At 45.7% G+C, this 17,940-nt stretch overlaps 1 protein-coding gene across 5 annotated transcripts in view; it reads left to right on the top strand.

The window, feature by feature from the left end:
• Positions 1–17,940, top strand: part of PLA2G4A (phospholipase A2 group IVA) — a 205,719-nt gene that overhangs the window by 75,548 nt on the left and 112,231 nt on the right. For all 5 annotated transcript variants that reach the window (XM_060774522.2, XM_060774519.2, XM_060774518.2 and 2 more), the window contains 3 exons: positions 8,844–8,957; positions 15,625–15,662; positions 17,715–17,844. In XM_060774522.2, the coding sequence (XP_060630505.1) occupies positions 8,844–8,957; positions 15,625–15,662; positions 17,715–17,844 (282 nt within the window). The remainder of the gene's footprint in view (positions 1–8,843; positions 8,958–15,624; positions 15,663–17,714; positions 17,845–17,940) is intronic.

Genomic DNA, 17,940 nt, shown 5'->3' with positions numbered 1-17,940 from the left:
AGCTTCCAAAGAAGGAGCCTCCACCACACTCTGGGGCAGAGAGTTCCACTGCTGAACAGCTCTCACAGTCAGGAAGTTCTTCCTCATGTTCAGATGGAATCTCCTCTCTTGTAGTTTGAAGCCATTGTTCCACGTCCTAGTCTCCAGGGAAGCTATTCCGAGTCGTCAGAGGACTGTTAAATCCACCGATGAGTGTGATCCCTGACGACTCGGTGGCTCGCTGTGAAGCATTTGCTCGATTCTTTGCGGATAAAGTTGCGCTGATTCGGTCTGGATTCGATGTCATGTTATCTGCAGTCTCTGAGGATGTAACATGTGCACCTGCTTGTCCGGTTTTATTGGATTCATTTCAATTGGTTCAGCTTGAGGATGTGGACAGGATTCTTGGAGAGGTGAGACCTACCACATGCATCCTAGACCCCTGCCCATCCTGGCTGATAAAAGAAGCCAGAGGGGGTTTGGCAGAGTGGGTAAAGGTGGTGGTTAATGCCTCCTTACAGGAGGGAAAGTTTCCAGCGAGTTTAAAACAAGCTATTATAAAACTGCTGTTGAAAAAACCATCACTGGACCCCACTCAGACAACTTTCGGCCTGTTTCCAATCTCCCCTATTTGGGCAAAGTCATGGAACTTGTGGTGGCTACACAACTCCAGGAATTCCTGATAGACACTGATTATCTAGATCCGGCACAGTCTGGTTTTAGGCCGGGACATGGAACTGAGACAGCCTTGGTCACCTTGTTGGATGATCTTCGCCGGGAGCTGGACAGGGGGAGTGCGTCCCTGTTAGTTCTGCTGGACCTCTCAGTGGCCTTCGATACTGTCGACCACAGTATCCTTCTGGGACGCCTCGTAGATATAGGACTTGGGGGTACTGCTCTGCAGTGGCTCTAATCCTTCCTCGAGGGTCGATCCCAGAAGGTGTTACTGGGTGACTCCTGTTCGGCCCCACAACCATTGTTGTGTGGAGTCCCAAGGTTCAATTCTGTCCCCGATGTTGTTTAACATCTACATGAAGCCGCTGGGGGAGAACATCCGGAGTTTCGGAATGCGATGTTATCTCTACGCAGATGATGTCCAAATCTGTCACTCCTTCCCACCTGTCACCAAGGAGGCTGTCCAAACCTTGAACCGGTGCTTGGCCGCTGTGTCGGACTGGATGAGAGCTAACAAATTGAAACTGAATTTGTTCAGTTTCAAGACAGAGGTCCTACTAGTCAGCCGTAAGGCCGAACAGGGAATAGGGTTACAGCCTGTGTTGGACGGGGTTACACTCCCCCTGAAGACACAGGTTCGCAGCTTGGGAGTGATCCTGGACTCATTGCTGAGCCTGGAACCCCAGGTTTCAGCGGTGGCCGGGAGAGCTTTTGCATAATTAAAACTCGTGCGCCAGCTGCGTCCGTTCCTTGGGACGAGCTTCCGGTTAAGATGGCGGCATGCTAACAGCTAACCTCCCGTCTGGGTAAGGCGATAATTCCTAATCCGAGCTTAATCAGAACCATCCACCCCCATTCCGACCTCCATTTATCGGTTCCTGAACCGGCATCTCCTCGGGACCCCGAAGGGGGCCTTGGGGGGTCTGACTGGGAGGAAACCAGGGAGAAAGGAAAAACAAGGGGAGAGAGGAAGGAGGTAGAGCGAAGGCCGCTACTACCATTACGGCCTGGGCCCGCTCCCTCCCAGCCTGCTTGTTCGGACTTGCTCGGATTTACCCGATTCGCCAACTTGCCATCCCGCTGCTGAGGCTGCCGGAGGGAGACCGGACGGCCGTCCTTTGGAGCTCGGCGATCTGCAGCTTTGTTGCCGTTGCGGCTACTCCTGACCCGACCGCGGCCTGAAACACGGCCTGAATCAGGCGGAAGCGGGCCGTTGGGTTGCCGGAGTCGGAGATGGTCACCGTGGTTGCTGTCGTGCTGCTGGCCTGCTTCGCAGCGGTTCCAGCTCGCGGGCTGCTGGCCTGCCGGAGCCAGCGAATTGCTGGGTTTTCCATCTGCATCCCAGTGCGACTCCTGCTACGATTCCTCCGCAGCCGGGCTGGGTCCCCCCCCCCCCCCCCGCGCGCATTCAGGTGTGTGATTCCTCCGCGTCTGCATTTGGCGCTGTTTCCGTGTTTCACTCCTGGCGGAGGCCCTAGGGCGACCTGGCGGGGGTTGGTGCGAGCCCGACTGAGAGAGCCTGACCAACAGTGACTCAGCATCTTCCCGGGATTCCACACTTCGGCTGGGATTTTCCACCAACAACGCTGCGATTTTCCACCAACAACGATGTCATCTTGCAGCTGCTGGCTCGTCTCCTGGTCGGCTGAAATTCTGCATAGCTGCTGTTATGGGATTTGTCATCGGCTGCCATTTTCGAAACGCCATCCATCGCGTTACTGCCTCCATTTCCGGAATAAAACCTATCTATCTCATTATCAGATCCTGCGGCCATTTTAGCAATCCATATCCGGCATTCCACTGCAAGGTCCTTAGTCTTCGAAACTGCAGGAATCCCACAAGACTTACATCTGTCTGACCCTGAACTGTATGCTTGGGGGGTGGGGGGACTAATTGGGTATAATATCTACCAATAAGACTGAGGACTTGAATGAGACAAATTTGCACGGTTATTACATGGTTGATACTGTTATTTTGAGCCAACACTGCTAATTCTGCCAACTGCCAGCACTTTATTTTGGGCCAATGCTGCTAATTTTTTTTCCAACTGCCAGCACTTTATTCTGGGCCAACGCTGCTAATTCTTCCTATTGCCAGCACTTTAACCAACATAATTTGCACTTTAAATCCTGTGTACTTAACGCCTTTAATCTGCCACCATAGCACTTTAGTTGTCAACAACGGGTTAGTTGTGTGCACTTTAATAATTCTCAACTTGAACATCTAGCACTTTAAGACCTGCTGATACGTGAATTCTAGGGACCCATCCCAACGCTGTATCAACTCTGATCACCCATGTCGGCTCTCTTCCCTTGGTACCTACTAATAGTATTGTTGGTGGATTGGGAAGATAATAGAGGGTGGAACGGGTGGGAGGATCCTAGAAATAGTAAAGCAGGGGTAGGAAGGAATCGGAATGAAGTAGTGTGGCAAAAGCAAATAATCTGGAATAAATCATGGGTTGAAGCTATGAAATCGAAGCACAATATGGAGGAAGAGGGGTATTCCATTGGCCGGGGGGTCCCCATAGAAATCATAACGGGGAGGGGGAGATGCAGGAAAGGGAGACCACCAATTCAGCTTAGAAATAGTGAAAATTTAACAACTCAAATTCGACCTAGGAATAGAAGGAAAAATTTAACAACTCAAATTCGGCCTAGGAATAGAAGGAAAAATTTAATCACTTGTAATCAGTCTCCTGACGTGGTAAGTTGGTGTACCCAGGATGGCGGTCCCTCTGGGTTGAAGATGGTGCTGCTGAACGCCAGATCTGACAACGGCAAAACATCTTTCATCCAAGATTTAATTCTGGAGGAACGGGCAGGATTACGTGCATTACGGAGACCTGGTTGGACGAAGCTGGAGGAGTAAATTTGACCCAGCTTTGTCCACCAGGATTCTCCGTACAGCACCAATCGAGACCTGGAAGGCGGGGAGGCGGAGTTGCGGTGGTCTATAAAAATTCTATCCCCCTGACCAGAGGCCCCATCCCACAGTCAACCAATTTTGAATGTGTCCACCTGAGGGTGGGTGACCGGGACAGAATAGGGATTCTGCTAGTGTACCGCCCACCTCGCTGCACTACGGTCTCCCTACCTGAGCTAGCAGGGGTGGTCTCGAGCTTGGCATTGGAGTCTCAACGGCTTCTTGTGCTGGGGAACTTCAATGTACACACCGAGACTACCCTAGGAGGAGCGGCTCAGGACTTCATGTCTTCCATGGCAACCATGGGGCTGTCCCAACGAGTATCTGGCCCCACTCACAGTGCTGGACACACATTGGATTTGGTTTTCTGTCCGGGATGGGAGCAAGGTGGCGGTGTTGAGGAGTTGTCCACCTCTCCGTTGCCATGGACCGACCACTATCTGGTCAGATTTAGACTCACCACACCTCCCAACCTCTGCAGAGGTGGGGGACCCATTAAGTTGGTCCGCCCCAGGAGGCTTATGGATCCGAACGGATTCCTGATGGCTCTTGGGGACTTTCCCGCCACCTCGGTTGGTGATCCTGTTGATGCCCTGGTGTCTCTCTGGAACGGGGAGATGACTAGAGCAATAGACACGATTGCTCCGGAACGTCCCCCCTCAAGTAGCCAAGCTAAACCAGCTCCTTGGTTCAACGAGGAGCTGGCAGCGATGAAGCGAAGGAAGAGGAGACTAGAGCGCGTGTGGCGTTCGGACCCGAGCGAGTTAAATCGAACACGGTTTGTTGCCCTTCTAAGGGCATATGCCGTGACAATAAAGGTGGCAAAGAAATCTTTCTTTGTGGCCAATATTGCGTCCGCAAAGAACCGTCTGCATCCTAGGATGCTACCACTTCAAATCACAGAAGAACTAACTAGATGGCAACAAATGATTAATAAGTACTGTAATGGAAGTAAAAGAAACAGACTAAATAAACAGTTATGGTATAGATCGCAAAAGGAGGGTGGACTAGCACTACCTAATATAAAAAAATATTATGAAGCAAGTAGATTAAGTCTGGTTATAGAAGGAATGGTCAAAAAAGAGGAAATAGATTGGCTTAGTAATGATTCAGGAAAAGTGGAAAATGAAATTTGGAACATATTTTTTAAACAGTTTACTAGAAAAGAAATGAGGGAAATTAGAAACCCAATGTTGAGTAACATACTGAAAGTTTGGAATAAATATAAGGGGAGGTTAATAAAGGAGGGATCAATTATAACCCCAATAGTGATGGAAAAGAAGTTCCCAATTTTTTTTAAAAAAGTAATGGATAAAAAGGTAAGGGAAATAAATTTAGATAGGATAGGGGATTGGATGAAGGTGGAAATGAAGAGGGAAATGATGTTGGAAGAGTTTAAAGAAATAAAATTGTCATGGTTTCATTGTATACAATTAGAACAATGGTTAATAAACTGGAAAAAAAATAATAGAAATGGAAGCCAACTCAATCAATTGAAACAAATAATACAGAAGGGAAGGGCTGTAGAAGAACATGAAAACTTGAGAGGTATAATTAGCAAAATCTATAAGATACTAATTGAAATGAAGGATGAAAAAATAAAAAAGTGTACCCTTAAGGAGATTTGGGAAGAGGATTTAGGGATAAAAATAAGTGAAATAGAGTGGCAACAACTATGGGGACAAAGACATTTAAAAAATTTATCGATACGAGTTAAAGAAAATTATTACAAGTTAATATGGAAGTGGTACTTAACACCGGTAAGAATAGCATATATGAATAAAAATAACTCAATAAATTGTTGGAGAGGGTGTCAAGAACCAGGAACATATATACACATGTGGTGGCAATGTAAATATGTCAATAATTTTTGGGAGAAAGTATTTAGAGAAATAGAAATTATAATGAATATGAAAATAGATAAAAGTCCTAGTATAGCCTTACTATCATTATATAACAATAAGCAATTGAAAAAGGAGGATAAAGAAACGATAACAAACTTATTAACTATAGCAAGACTGCTTATAGCAAGGAATTGGAAAAAAAGAAATGAATATACAAATAGAGGAGTGGTATAAGGAAGCATGGAAAATAGCAATAAATGATAAATTGACATGTATATTAAAGGTTAAAAAAGGTACATGGAACCAAAGCGATTTTGGTGCTGTATGGGGAAGATTTGTGGTAAATGGATTAAAAAATAAGGAAGGAAAATTACCGTCACAAGAAGAAATGAAATTTTGGACAGATGAAATGTAAGAATGGTGGCTTGAGAAGGGTGGAGGGGAGCACTGTGGTAAAAAAAAAAAAGTACATGGAAACAAAGCGATTTTGGTGCTGTATGGGGAAGATTTGTGGTAAATGGATTAAAAAATAAGGAAGGAAAATTACCGTCACAAGAAGAAATGAAATTTTGGACAGATGAAATGTAAGAATGGTGGCTTGAGACGGGTGGAGGGGAGCACTGTGGTGAAAAAAAAAAAGGAAAAAAGAGAAAAGGAGGGGAATTGTCAAAGCAAAACAATAAAACAACATGTTAAAGAGGTTGATGTACAAAATGCAATAGTATGTAATAAATGTGATAAATCAATAAAAAAATAAAAACAAACAAACAAAGAACCGTCTGGCGGAGTTGTTTCGAGTTGTCAGAGGTCTATTAAACCCCACCATTCCGGATGGGAACCCTGACAACTCAACGGCCCGCTGTGAAGCATTTGCTCGGTTCTTTGCGGACAAAGTCGCTTTGATCCGTTCTGGCCTGGATACCATGTTAACGGCAGTCTCTGAGGATGTAACACGAGCACCTGCTTGTCCGATTTTGATGGATTCATTTCAATTGGTGAAACCTGAGGGTGTGGACAAGATACTTGGAGGAATGAGAGCAACCACATGCATCCTAGACCCCTGCCCATCCTGGCTTCTAAAGGAGGCCAGAGGGGGATTGGCCGAGTGGGTGGAAGTGGTGGTTAATGCCTCCCTTCGGGAAGGCAAAATTCCAGCCAGCTTAAAACAAGCTGTGATAAAACCGCTGTTGAAAAAACCATCATTAGACCCCACTCAATTCGTCAACTATTGGCCTGTTTCCAATCTCCCCTTTTTGGGCAAAGTCCTGGAACGTGTGGTGGCCTCACAACTCCAGGTATTCTTGGTAGACACGGATTATCTGGATCCGGCACAGTCTGGCTTTAGGCCGGGGCATGGTACCGAGACAGCCTTGGTCGCCTTAGTGGATGATCTCCGCCGGGAGCTCGACAGGGGGAGTGTGTCCCTGTTGGTCCTGCTGGATCTCTCAGCGGCCTTCGATACCGTCGACCACGGTATCCTTCTGGGACGCCCCGCGGGAATGGGCCTTGGTGGCACTGCTCTGCAGTGGCTCAGGTCCTTCCTAGAGGGTCGTACACAGAAGGTGTTGATGGGGGACAACTGCTCGACCTCACAACCATTGTCTTGTGGGGTCCCGCAGGGCTCAATACTGTCCCCCATGCTGTTTAACATCTACATGAAGCCGTTGGGAGAGATCATCCGGAGTTTCGGGGTGCGGTGTTATTTGTACGCAGATGATGTCCAACTCTGTCACTCCTTTCCACCCACTACTAAGGAGGCTGTTCAGGTCCTGAACCGGTGCTTGGCTGCTGTATCGGACTGGATGAGGGCTAACAAATTGAAATTGAATCCAGACAAGACAGAGGCACTCCTGGTCAGTCGAAAGGCCGAACAGGGTATAGGGTTACAGCCTGTGTTGGATGGGGTCACACTCCCCCTGAAGACGCAGGTTCGCAGCTTGGGTGTGATCCTTGATTCATCACTGAGCGTGGAGCCCCAGGTCTCGGCGGTGACCAGGGGAGCATTTGCACAGCTTAGGCTCGTGCGCCAGCTGCGCCTGTACCTCGGGAAGTCTGACTTGGCCACGGTAGTCCACGCTCTGGTTACATCCCGTATAGATTACTGCAACGCGCTCTATGTGGGGCTGCCCTTGAAGACTGCCCGGAAGCTTCAGATGGTCCAGCGTTCGGCAGCCAGGTTGCTAACAGGAGCGGCACTCAGGGAGCACACCACTCCTCTGTTGAGCCAGCTCCACTGGCTGCCAATCTGCTACCGGGCACAATTCAAGGTGCTGGCGTTAGCCTACAAAGCCCTAAACGGTTCCGGCCCCACTTACCTCTTCGAACGCATCTCCACCTATGAACCGACACGGACATTAAGATCGTCCGGGGAGGCCCTGCTCTCGATCCCGCCTGCATCACAGGTACGGTTGGCGGGGACGAGAGACAGGGCCTTCTCGGTGGTGGCCCCTCGGCTATGGAATGCCCTACCCATAGATATCAGACAGGCCCCTTCGCTGCTGGCGTTTCGGAAGAAGGTTAAGACCTGGCTCTACGAGCAAGCGTTTGGCTAAATAGTGCAACTGAACATAGGAAGACGGTAAAACTGAACATAGGAATGGCACAAGGATTATGAGAATGGATTTTGCTCTGTTATCGAGGCGACATGAATTGATAATAATTGTTGATTTTGTTATTGTGTATGATGTGTTTTAATTGTCTATTGTTGTGATAACTTGCACTGTGTAAACCGCATTGAGTCGCCTAATTAGGCTGAAAAACGCGGTATAGAAATAAAGCAAATAAATAAATTCGAGTGAGGCCCTGCTCTCGGCCCCACTTTTATCACCAGTGAGGCTGGTGGGGACGAGAGACAGGGCCTTCTCAGTGGTGGCCCCTCACATGTGGGTCGCTGATGAGAATGGGTCGCTGATGAGAATGTTTGGGCACCTCGATTAAAAAAACTTTCATCGGACTTATTCTCACAAGCCTGGTGCTTGAATCTATTGTTTGCTATTGTCTCTTCTCTCTGCAGGTGCCACCCTTTTGTTGGAAGGGAGTGATGTTAGGAGGCCCGGTACAGCCATGTAAAGAGGCTGCCCAGGTCATCCTGACATTAAGAGAGGCCATGCTGGAGAGAAGGGGGAGGATGGGAAGGACTGGGGAATGTTACATAGATAAGAGTATCTGGTAGTGTTTTGAGAATCTAAAGTGTAGATTGTAACAATGCAAACCGGCAGGGTGGAGGGGAGTGCGTGTAGATTATTTTCTAGGTATATACCAGGGGCAGAGAGAGGATAGTTAGAACTGACTTTCTGGGATTTTGGCGAGAAGGAAAATAAAGACTTGTTTCCAGTTATTTTGATTGTGAGTGTGTTTTAATTCCAAGAGCTTCCAGGTTCTGACAGTGACCTTTTAAAACAAAAATTATGTCTTTTGTAGATCACACTTATGGATGCAAATTATGTAATGGATGAGACTATCGGAACAGCAACATTTCCTATATCATCTTTGAAAGTGGGAGATAAGAAAGATGTCTCTTTTACCATTAGCAAAGTAAGTTTCCAAAAGTCTGCTGTTTAAATATCCATGCTATTATTGTCAATACAGTACAGATGGATATTTTTGGATTTCAGTTCCCATAATCCCTCAGCTATCATAGCTAAGAGTCCTGGGATTGGAGTCTGAGACAACTGACTTCGATTGCTTATCCTTGCAGTACATGTTATGATGAGCTAAGAACATATTTGTTAATTTAAAGCTCATATGTCAAGCGTAAGGTCTGTGAGCCGAATGAAGCCCGCCATGTCATTTTATGTAGCCTGCCGGGCTTTCAGTCCCAAGGTAACACAATTACATTCATACAGAATTACATTTGCAAACAGCCCTTTGAAAGCAACCATAGTGTTAATGTGACCCTTACTGAAAATGAGCATGACATCCCTGATTTAAAAGAACATCAGAAAAATACTCAACATTTTGAGTTATTGTGAATTGGTGGCAAATGATTGTTCTCATCCAGGTAATTTTATGATACCAGACTTATATGGTTATGACTGGCTGAAGTTTGTATGGACTTTCCCTCTTCTTTTTTCTATTACCACATTACAATTGCCAATGTTGTTTATTCGTTCAGTCGCTCGACCCTTCATGACCTCATGAACCAGCCCACTTCAGAGCTTCCTATCGGCTGTGGCCACTCCCAGTTCCTTCAAAGTCAAACCTGTCACTTCAAATATACCAGCCAGCCATCTTGCCCTTGGTCAGCCCCTCTTCCCTTGTCTGGGCACTGCGTTTGGTGGTCCCTATGTAGACTTGTCCACAGCTGCATGGTATACGGTAGACTCCTGCAGAGGTGAGAGGATCCCTCTTGTCCTTTGCTTAACGTAGCATTTGTTGGATTTTCTTGGTGGGTTTGTAGATTGTTTGTATGTTGTGTTTCCTCATCAGCTTCCCTATGCGGTCAGTGGTTCCCTTGATGTATGGCAGGAACACTTTTCCTTTGGGTGGATCTTCATCTTTACTCTCGGGACCACCAAACGCAGCGCCCAGACACGCATCAAGGAACATGAAAGGCACTGCAGACTACTTCAGCCAGAGAAGTCAGCCATAGCAGAGCACCTGATGAACCAGCCTGGACACAGCATATTATTTGAGATCACAGAAATGCTGGACCACACCAACAACCACCATGTCAGACTACACAGAGAAGCCATTGAAATCCACAAGCATGTGGACAATTTCAACAGAAAGGAAGAGACCATGAAAATGAACAAAATCTGGCTACCAGTATTAAAAAAAACTCTAAAATTACAGCAGCAAAACAACAGAGAGGAAACAACCAGGCACAGATTAACACCTCCCAGCAAGAGATTTTCCCAGGCTCAGGCAGGCCTTCAAATGCTAATGAAGGTGATCAGCTGAAACATTCACACCTAACTGCAGCAGGGAAGAGCTCTTTGCCCCACCCCAGCCATTCCACAGATATATAAACCCATTGTCCTAATTCCAACAGACCTCACTACCTCTGAGGATGCTTGCCATAGATGCAGGCGAAACGTCAGGAGAAATGCCTCTAGAACATGGCTCTATAGCCTGAAAAAACCCACAAGAACCTAGTAAAACAGTCTCATCAGCCATATCGTCATTCCAGCCACATTCCCTTAAAGTGCTGCTTGCATCTATTGTCCAAAAGCCTGGTCCCAAAACCATGCCTTTAGTTTCTTTCGAAAAACTAGAAAGGAGGTGGCCTCAGTTACCTCAGTTGGCAGTGTGTTCCATAGGTTACTACAGGGAATACCGTTGCTTTAACTATGAGTATCTTCGTTGCCAGTGTGATGTCTCTACTCTTCACTATTTTATCTTCACTATTTTATCAAGATTGGTCACAAGTAAACGTCTTCTGATTTCCTGGCTACAATCTGTGTCTGCAGTAATCTTCGTGCCTAGAAATACAAAGCCTGTCACTGTCTCCATGTTTTCTCCCTCTATTTGCCAATTATCAATCAGTCTGGTTGCCATGATCTTGGCTTTTTTGATGTTTAATTGCAACCCAGCTTTTGCACTTTCTTCTTTCACCTTGTTTAGAAGGCTCATTAGCTCCTCCTCTGATGAGCCAGCCATCAAAGTGGTATAATCTGCATATCTAAGGTTGTTAATGTTTCTTCCAGTAATTTTAACTCCAGCCTTGGATTCGCCAAGCCCTGACATCACATGTTGTGTTCTGCATACAAGTTGAATAGGTAGGGTGAGAGTATACATCCCTGCTGTACTCTTTTCCAAATCTTGAACCAGTCTGTTGTTCCATGGTCTGTTCTTACTATTGCTACTTGGTCATTATACAGATTCCTCAGGAGACAGACAAGGTGGCTTGGTATCCCCACACCACCAAGAACTTGCCACAATTAATTATGATCCACACAGTCAAAGGCTTTAGAATAGTCAATAAAACAGAAATAGATGTTTTTCTGAAACTCCCTGCCTTTTTCATAATCCAGCGGATATTGGCAATTTGGTCTCTCTTTCCGCTGCCTTTTCTAAACCCAGCTTGTACATCGAGCAACTTTCGCTCCATGTATTGCTGGAGTCTACCTTGTATCTTGAGCATTAACTTATTGGCATGTGAAATAAGTGCCACTGTATGAAAGTTTGAGCATTCTTTAGCATTTCCCTTTTTTGGTATGGGGAAATAAATTGATTTTTTCCCCCAGTCTGATGGCCATTCTTGTGTTTTCCATATTTGGTTGCATATACCATGCATCACCTTAACAGCATCATCTTTTAAGATTTTAACAGCATCATCTTTTAAGTTCAGCTGGTATCCCATCGTCTCCTGCTGCATTGTTATCTTTGTTAATGATCATGTTTAGAAATAGTTCCTTATCTCTTCTGGCTAACCTCTGAAATTGTGCATTCAATTGGGCATATCTCCCGCTATCACTGTTTCCTTTTGCTTTCCTTCTTTTTGGGCTACTTCCAGTGTCTCAGCAGACAACCATCTTGCCTTCTTGGTTTTCTTTTTCTTTGGGACATACTTTGTTGCCGCCTCCTGGACAATATGGAGGACTTCTGTCCAGATTTCTTCTGGTACCCTATTTATTAAATCTAGTTCTTTAAATGAATTCTTCACCTCCACTGTATAGTCGCCAGGAATATTTATGAGATCATATCTAACTGGTCTCTGTGTTTTCCCTAATCTCTTTAGTCGGATTCTAAATTGTTCAATAAGAAGTTCATGATCTGAACTACAGTCAGGCCTGGACTTGTTTTCACCGACTGGATAGATGTCCACCACCTTTGGCTGCAAAGGATGTAGTCAATTTAATTTCAGTGTTGACCATCTGGTGAAGTCCATGTATAAAGCCATCATTGCCAATAATAATAACAATAATAATAATAGCAACAACAACAACAGCAACTGATTATTGCAGTCCAGGAGCAACAAACAAATGCATCAGAACAAATGCAATTAAGGCCAGGGTTGAAAAATCAGCTGATGACCCAAAATGCAGACTGTGCAAGGAAGCTGATGAAACCATTGATTATATCTTCAGCTGCTGCAAGAAAATCACACAGACAGACTACAAACAGAGGCACAACACTGTGACCCAAATGATTCATTGGAACTTATGTCACAAGTACCACAAGTAGTAAAGAACTGCTCGGTTAGTGAGAGCCGCCCAAGCCTCGGCTTCAAAGCAACCCCCTCCCCCGTCTTCCCCGGTGGGAGTTGCTAGACCGCTACCGATGCAACCTAGACAATCTTCATCTTCTCCTCACCATTTGGAGGACGATGACCACGACAAGGACATTCAGGGCTCAGTTCACTTGGAGTCAGTCCTTCCCCTCGGCATCAAGAGGTCGCCAACCCATGATGCATATGAGGCTGATCCGCCTTCCCTGACCGACTACGTCCGGGCCTTTGTGGATCAAATGGCCAGGATGGCCGAAACTCTGGGACTTGAGGTTAAACAAACCTCAAAAGCTGTAACTGACCCTGTCTTCAAAAGGGTGCAGTCGGAGGCCCCACCAGCCCCTCTCCTCCCGTTCCTGCCCTATCTGCTGGAAGTGATCCAAGCTTCTTGGAAGACTCCATCTTCGATTCCACCAACCACCAAACGCATCGAGGCGTGGTATCGTACTGATGATGACGGCTTGGAGTGGCTCAAACACCACCCGGATCCGAATTCCGTGGTTGTTAAAGCTGCACAATCGGGCAGACAATCCAACACCCTGTCGGATCGTGAAGGGAAATGCTTCGACGCCATTGGCAGAAAGCTGTATTCTGGAGCCCTCCTCGCAAGGATATCGAATTACGGAGCTTGCATGGGAACCTACCAGCAAATCATTTGGGAAAAGGCTCAGCCCTTCATTGCCAAGCTTTCCAATGAAGATCGGGCAGTTATGTCGGCACTATCCCAAGAAGCTACGTCACTTGCACATCACCAAATGCAAATGGCGAAACATACTGGAGATACCGCGGGTAAAATGATAGCCCATGCCGTAGCCATCAGACGGCACTTGTGGCTTCGCTCTTCTGGCCTTTCTACATCATCCCGCCAAGTGATCGAAGATCTACCATTCGACGCTTTGGGACTTTTCAACACCGGCACCGACGATAAACTCAAGTCAAATCAGGACTATAAAATTCTAGCTTCAAAATGTGGAATAGAGAACCAGTCGCAGGCTCAACGCATGCGCTGGTATAATTATCGACAATATCGTGGCAATACTTACCGTCACCAATCTGCTAGACAGATTGCCGCCCAACCTCAACCTCAACAACAGCAATGACAGCCACAACAGCCTCAGAGGTCCCGGTTCCAGCAACCGCCGACCAATGGCAATGCAAGACGTCGAGTTTGATGCTCTCCCCGACAATACCGCCTCTGTCTCAGATACTTCTGCCATCTCCACCGTACCCTCAACTTTAGGCCCCTCCCGGACCTACAGTTTACCAAACCAACCTCAATTCAGCGACCGCCTCGTACATTTCCTCCAGAACTGGCAACGCATCACGTCAGATGCGTGGGTCTCGAAGGTTGTCGAAGAAGGCTACGCGTTACACTTCAAACAACTACCTCCAACAGGACTCGTGGTGAAAACAGAACCCTCACCCGCAATCTTACAGGAGGTCAAGTCCCTTCTTGCCAAGGGGGCAATCCAAAGATCTCCCTCTCATTTGGACAATCGTGCCTTCTTCTCACGGCCCAGAGACCCTCCGAGTTATCGGCTCTTTGAGTCGATGAACCTTACATGTTATTTCATGCCGACTGTGTGGTCCTCAGGACCGACATCCTCTTTTTGCCAAAGGTGGTTTCAGCATTTCATGTTAACAAGGACATTGTTCTTCCGGCCTTCTTTCAGAGCCCGTCCTCCTCAACTGAAAAAAGACTGCACTCCCTTGATGTTCGGAGGGCTTTGTTGTTTTATAGACACAGAACTGCCTCACTGCGCAAGACCCCCAGACTTTTTGTCGCTTATGCGACGGACAAAATTGAGTTGCCAATCTCTTCTCAGCGATTATCTCGCTGGATTGCTTCAGCTATTGAACTGTGCTATGAACTTGCTCACAAGTCTCCCCCGACCTCGATCCACTCGAGGTCGATAAGAGCCATGGCTGCTACAACGGCATTCCTCAAGGGGGGGGGGGGGTCCCTTGGACTCAATCTTCAAGGAAGCCATCTGGTCTAATCCTATGACATTTATTTCTCACTGCCGTTTGGACACCCGCTCTCGAAGAGACACAGTGTTCGGTGGAGCGGTTTTGGCATCCTGCCCTCCTTGAACTTTACCACGAGGGGTTTTCTTCCTCGGGAATGTTTTTTCTGAACCTCCAGGTATACATGTATTTCTGTGCTTACTTATGACCAATGCTGTTCATTACAACCACTTAAAAGTGAGTGTCTGATTGCAACGGCCTCCACGGCCACTGATGCCAGTGTTTACTCTGTAACGTTATTTCAAGAATTCATGCCTGTAAAGTACATTTTCCTGTGTTTACACGTATTGTTCAACTTCATTTCATCCGATGTTATGGTTATGTTAAAAGATCTCGTTTCATCCTTTCTCGAGATGATGATCCTACCTATACGTGAGGTTTATTATTATCTCGCCATACCTACCTTTATAGCACAATTCTTGTTGGTGCATACCTGATATGCGTGTTTGTATTTTACATGCTTGTGCTTTTCACTTTAATAAATCATGTTTTGGTCCTTAATTGGTGTCGCTTTGCTTCCCACCATTCAGGACTTCAGCTTGCTAGCTTTCCATATGTGTGCATTCACAGAGGCCACGAAGAAAAATGGCAGATTACTCACCTGTAACCATCTTTCTTCAAGTGGTCCTCTGTGAATCTACACAAACCCACCCAGCCGTCCCCTCTTGCAAACCTCCTCTTTCCTTGGTAGAGCGGCATAGGAACTACAGAGCGCACGCGCAGAGCGCCTTTTATGCCCTACTGAGTGGCTGGGTGGGGTTACCGCCAAAACTTAAAAGTTTTAAACTGGGAAGTTTTCCATTGGAGCTTGCGCAGGCGCACATTCTCCATATGTGTGGATTCACAGAGGACCACTTGAAGAAAGATGGTTACAGGTGAGTAACCTGCCAATATTTTTGTATCAATAATTAATTTACAAAGAAAGATAATTCGTGTAATGGCAAATAATAATACAATTGTAATGTTTGTTTTGTTTTGTTTTGTTTGTTTTGTTTCGTTTAGGTCACAGAAATTATTTTGGAGGTATCTCTAGAAGTTTGGTAAGTATCTTACCATGAGAAAAATATAACTAAATAAATAATTACAAAAGCAGCATGGTTTTGAGTTCAAGCTTTATCACAGTTTGATTATGATTTATAAATTTAACTAGGTGTCCCCTGCCACGCATTGCTGTGGCCCAGTCTGTTGATCTGGGAAATAAAGTAATGAGAAAGTTTGGTTTCTAATATATATAATTATGCTTGTGAGTAAACAGTATTTCTTGCTGTGTCTTTGTCAGTGTTGATGTGGAGAGTGTCTGGTTTGCCCACTCTGGAACATGCAACATATCATTGTCCTTCTTTAAGGGCCCCTTTCAAATCTATGATACTATATCTCTCTGTGAATCATATCTATCTATCTATCTATCTATCTATCTATCTATCTATCTATCTATCTATCTATCTATATCAATGGTTGGATGGCTCTTTGTCAGGAGGGGTTTGATGACATTTTCTTGCCCTGATGAAGGGAGTTGGATTGGATGGCCTTAAGTATTTTCTGTTGGTTGTGGGGGTTCTGTTTGAGAAGTCTGCCCGGATTCTGTCATTCATGGGGGTCAGAATGCTTTTTGATTGTAGGTGAACTGTGAATCCCAGTGACAACTCCCAAATGTCAAGGTCTAGTTTCCCCAAACTCCATCTGTGTTTATATTTGGGCATATTGAGTATTCGTGCCAAGTTTGGTACAGATCTATCATTGTTTGAGTTCACAGTGCTCTCTACTAGATGTAGGTGAACTACAACTCCCAAAGTCAAGGTCAATGCTCAGCAAACCCTTCTAGTGTTTTCTGTTGATCATGGAAGGCCTATGAGCCAACAATGTGATGCGGCAGCAAAAAAAAAAGCAACAGGATTTTGGCCTGCATCAGTAGGAGTATAGTGTCTAGATCTAGGGAAGTCATGGTTCCCCTCTATTCTGCCTTGATTAGACCACATCTGGAATACTGTGTCCAATTCTGGGCACCACAATTGAAGGGAGATGTTGACAAGCTGGAATGTGTCCAGAGGAGGGTGACTAAAATAATTGTCTGGAGGACAAGTGCTATGAGGAATGGCTTAAAGAGCTGGGCATATTCTGGATTGTGGCGCAGCTGGCTGAGTGTCGGCTGCATTAAGATCACTCTGACCAAAAGGTCATGAGTTCGAAGTCAGCCCGAATTGGAGTGGGTTTCCAACCATTGTGTAGCCCGTTGTCGACCTTTGCAACACGAAAGACAGTTGCATCTGTCAAGTAGGAAAATAAGGTACCACCTTAAAAGTGTGTGTGTGTGGGGGGGGGGGGCTAAAATTAACTAATTTATGAGGCCATAAAGAAGAACTCCAGCGGGGAAGCATGTGAGGAATGCGGAAGGTACTTCATCAGTGTTGCAGATGGACGATGAAAGCAACAGCTTCCCTGGCGGCCAGAAAAAGTTAAATAGCCTCTGTGTATGTCTTGTATATGTTGTATGTCAAAACTGGCATTGAATGTTTGCCATATCTGTGTACACTGTAATCTGCCCTGAGTCGCCTGCGGGGTGAGAAGGGCGGAATATAAAAGCTGTAAATAAATAAATAATAAATAAATATTCAGCTTACAGAAGAGGCTGAGAGGAGATATGATAACCATGTATAAATACATGAGAGGAAGTCATAGGGAGGAGGGAGCAAGCTTGTTTTCTGCTGCCCTGGAGACTAGTATGTGGAACAATGGCTTCAAACTACAAGAAAGGAGATTCCACCTGAACATTAGGAAGAACTTCCTGACTGTGAGAGCTTTTCAGCAGTGGAACTCTCTGCTCCGGAGTGTGGTCGAGGGTCCCTCTTTGGAGGCTTTTAAGCAGAGGCTGGATGGCCATCTGTCGGAGGTACTTCTTGGCAGAGGGTTGGACTGGATGACCCATGAAGTCTCTTCCAACTCTATTATTTTATGATTCTGTATTGGACATAGTATACATTTAAAAATAGAGGAAGTTACTAGTTCTGTGTATTTTGCTCTTATTTCGGGTTAGAGCATAGAATACTTCCGTTCTTTTATACTTTATAAAAGCCCATCTGTTTTACACCCAATAGCTCTCAAACAGACCTCCGCTTCAGCATGGCTCTGTGTGATGAAGAAAAGGAATTTCGGCACCAGCGGAAGCTCAGAGTAATGAAACATTTAAACAATTTCCTGGGCACTGATTTGACCTCTGTTCGTGATGTAAGTTCACATTGTTTGTGACTGTTTTTCTTTGAAAATGTTATGCTCCTTCTCTGAATGAAAGACAGTAATACATTCGGTATTTTAACAATTACA

This window comes from Anolis sagrei, chromosome 4, assembly GCF_037176765.1.
Source record: "Anolis sagrei isolate rAnoSag1 chromosome 4, rAnoSag1.mat, whole genome shotgun sequence".
NCBI lineage: Eukaryota > Metazoa > Chordata > Lepidosauria > Squamata > Dactyloidae > Anolis > Anolis sagrei.
This window is presented reverse-complemented; position numbering and strand designations above follow the sequence as displayed.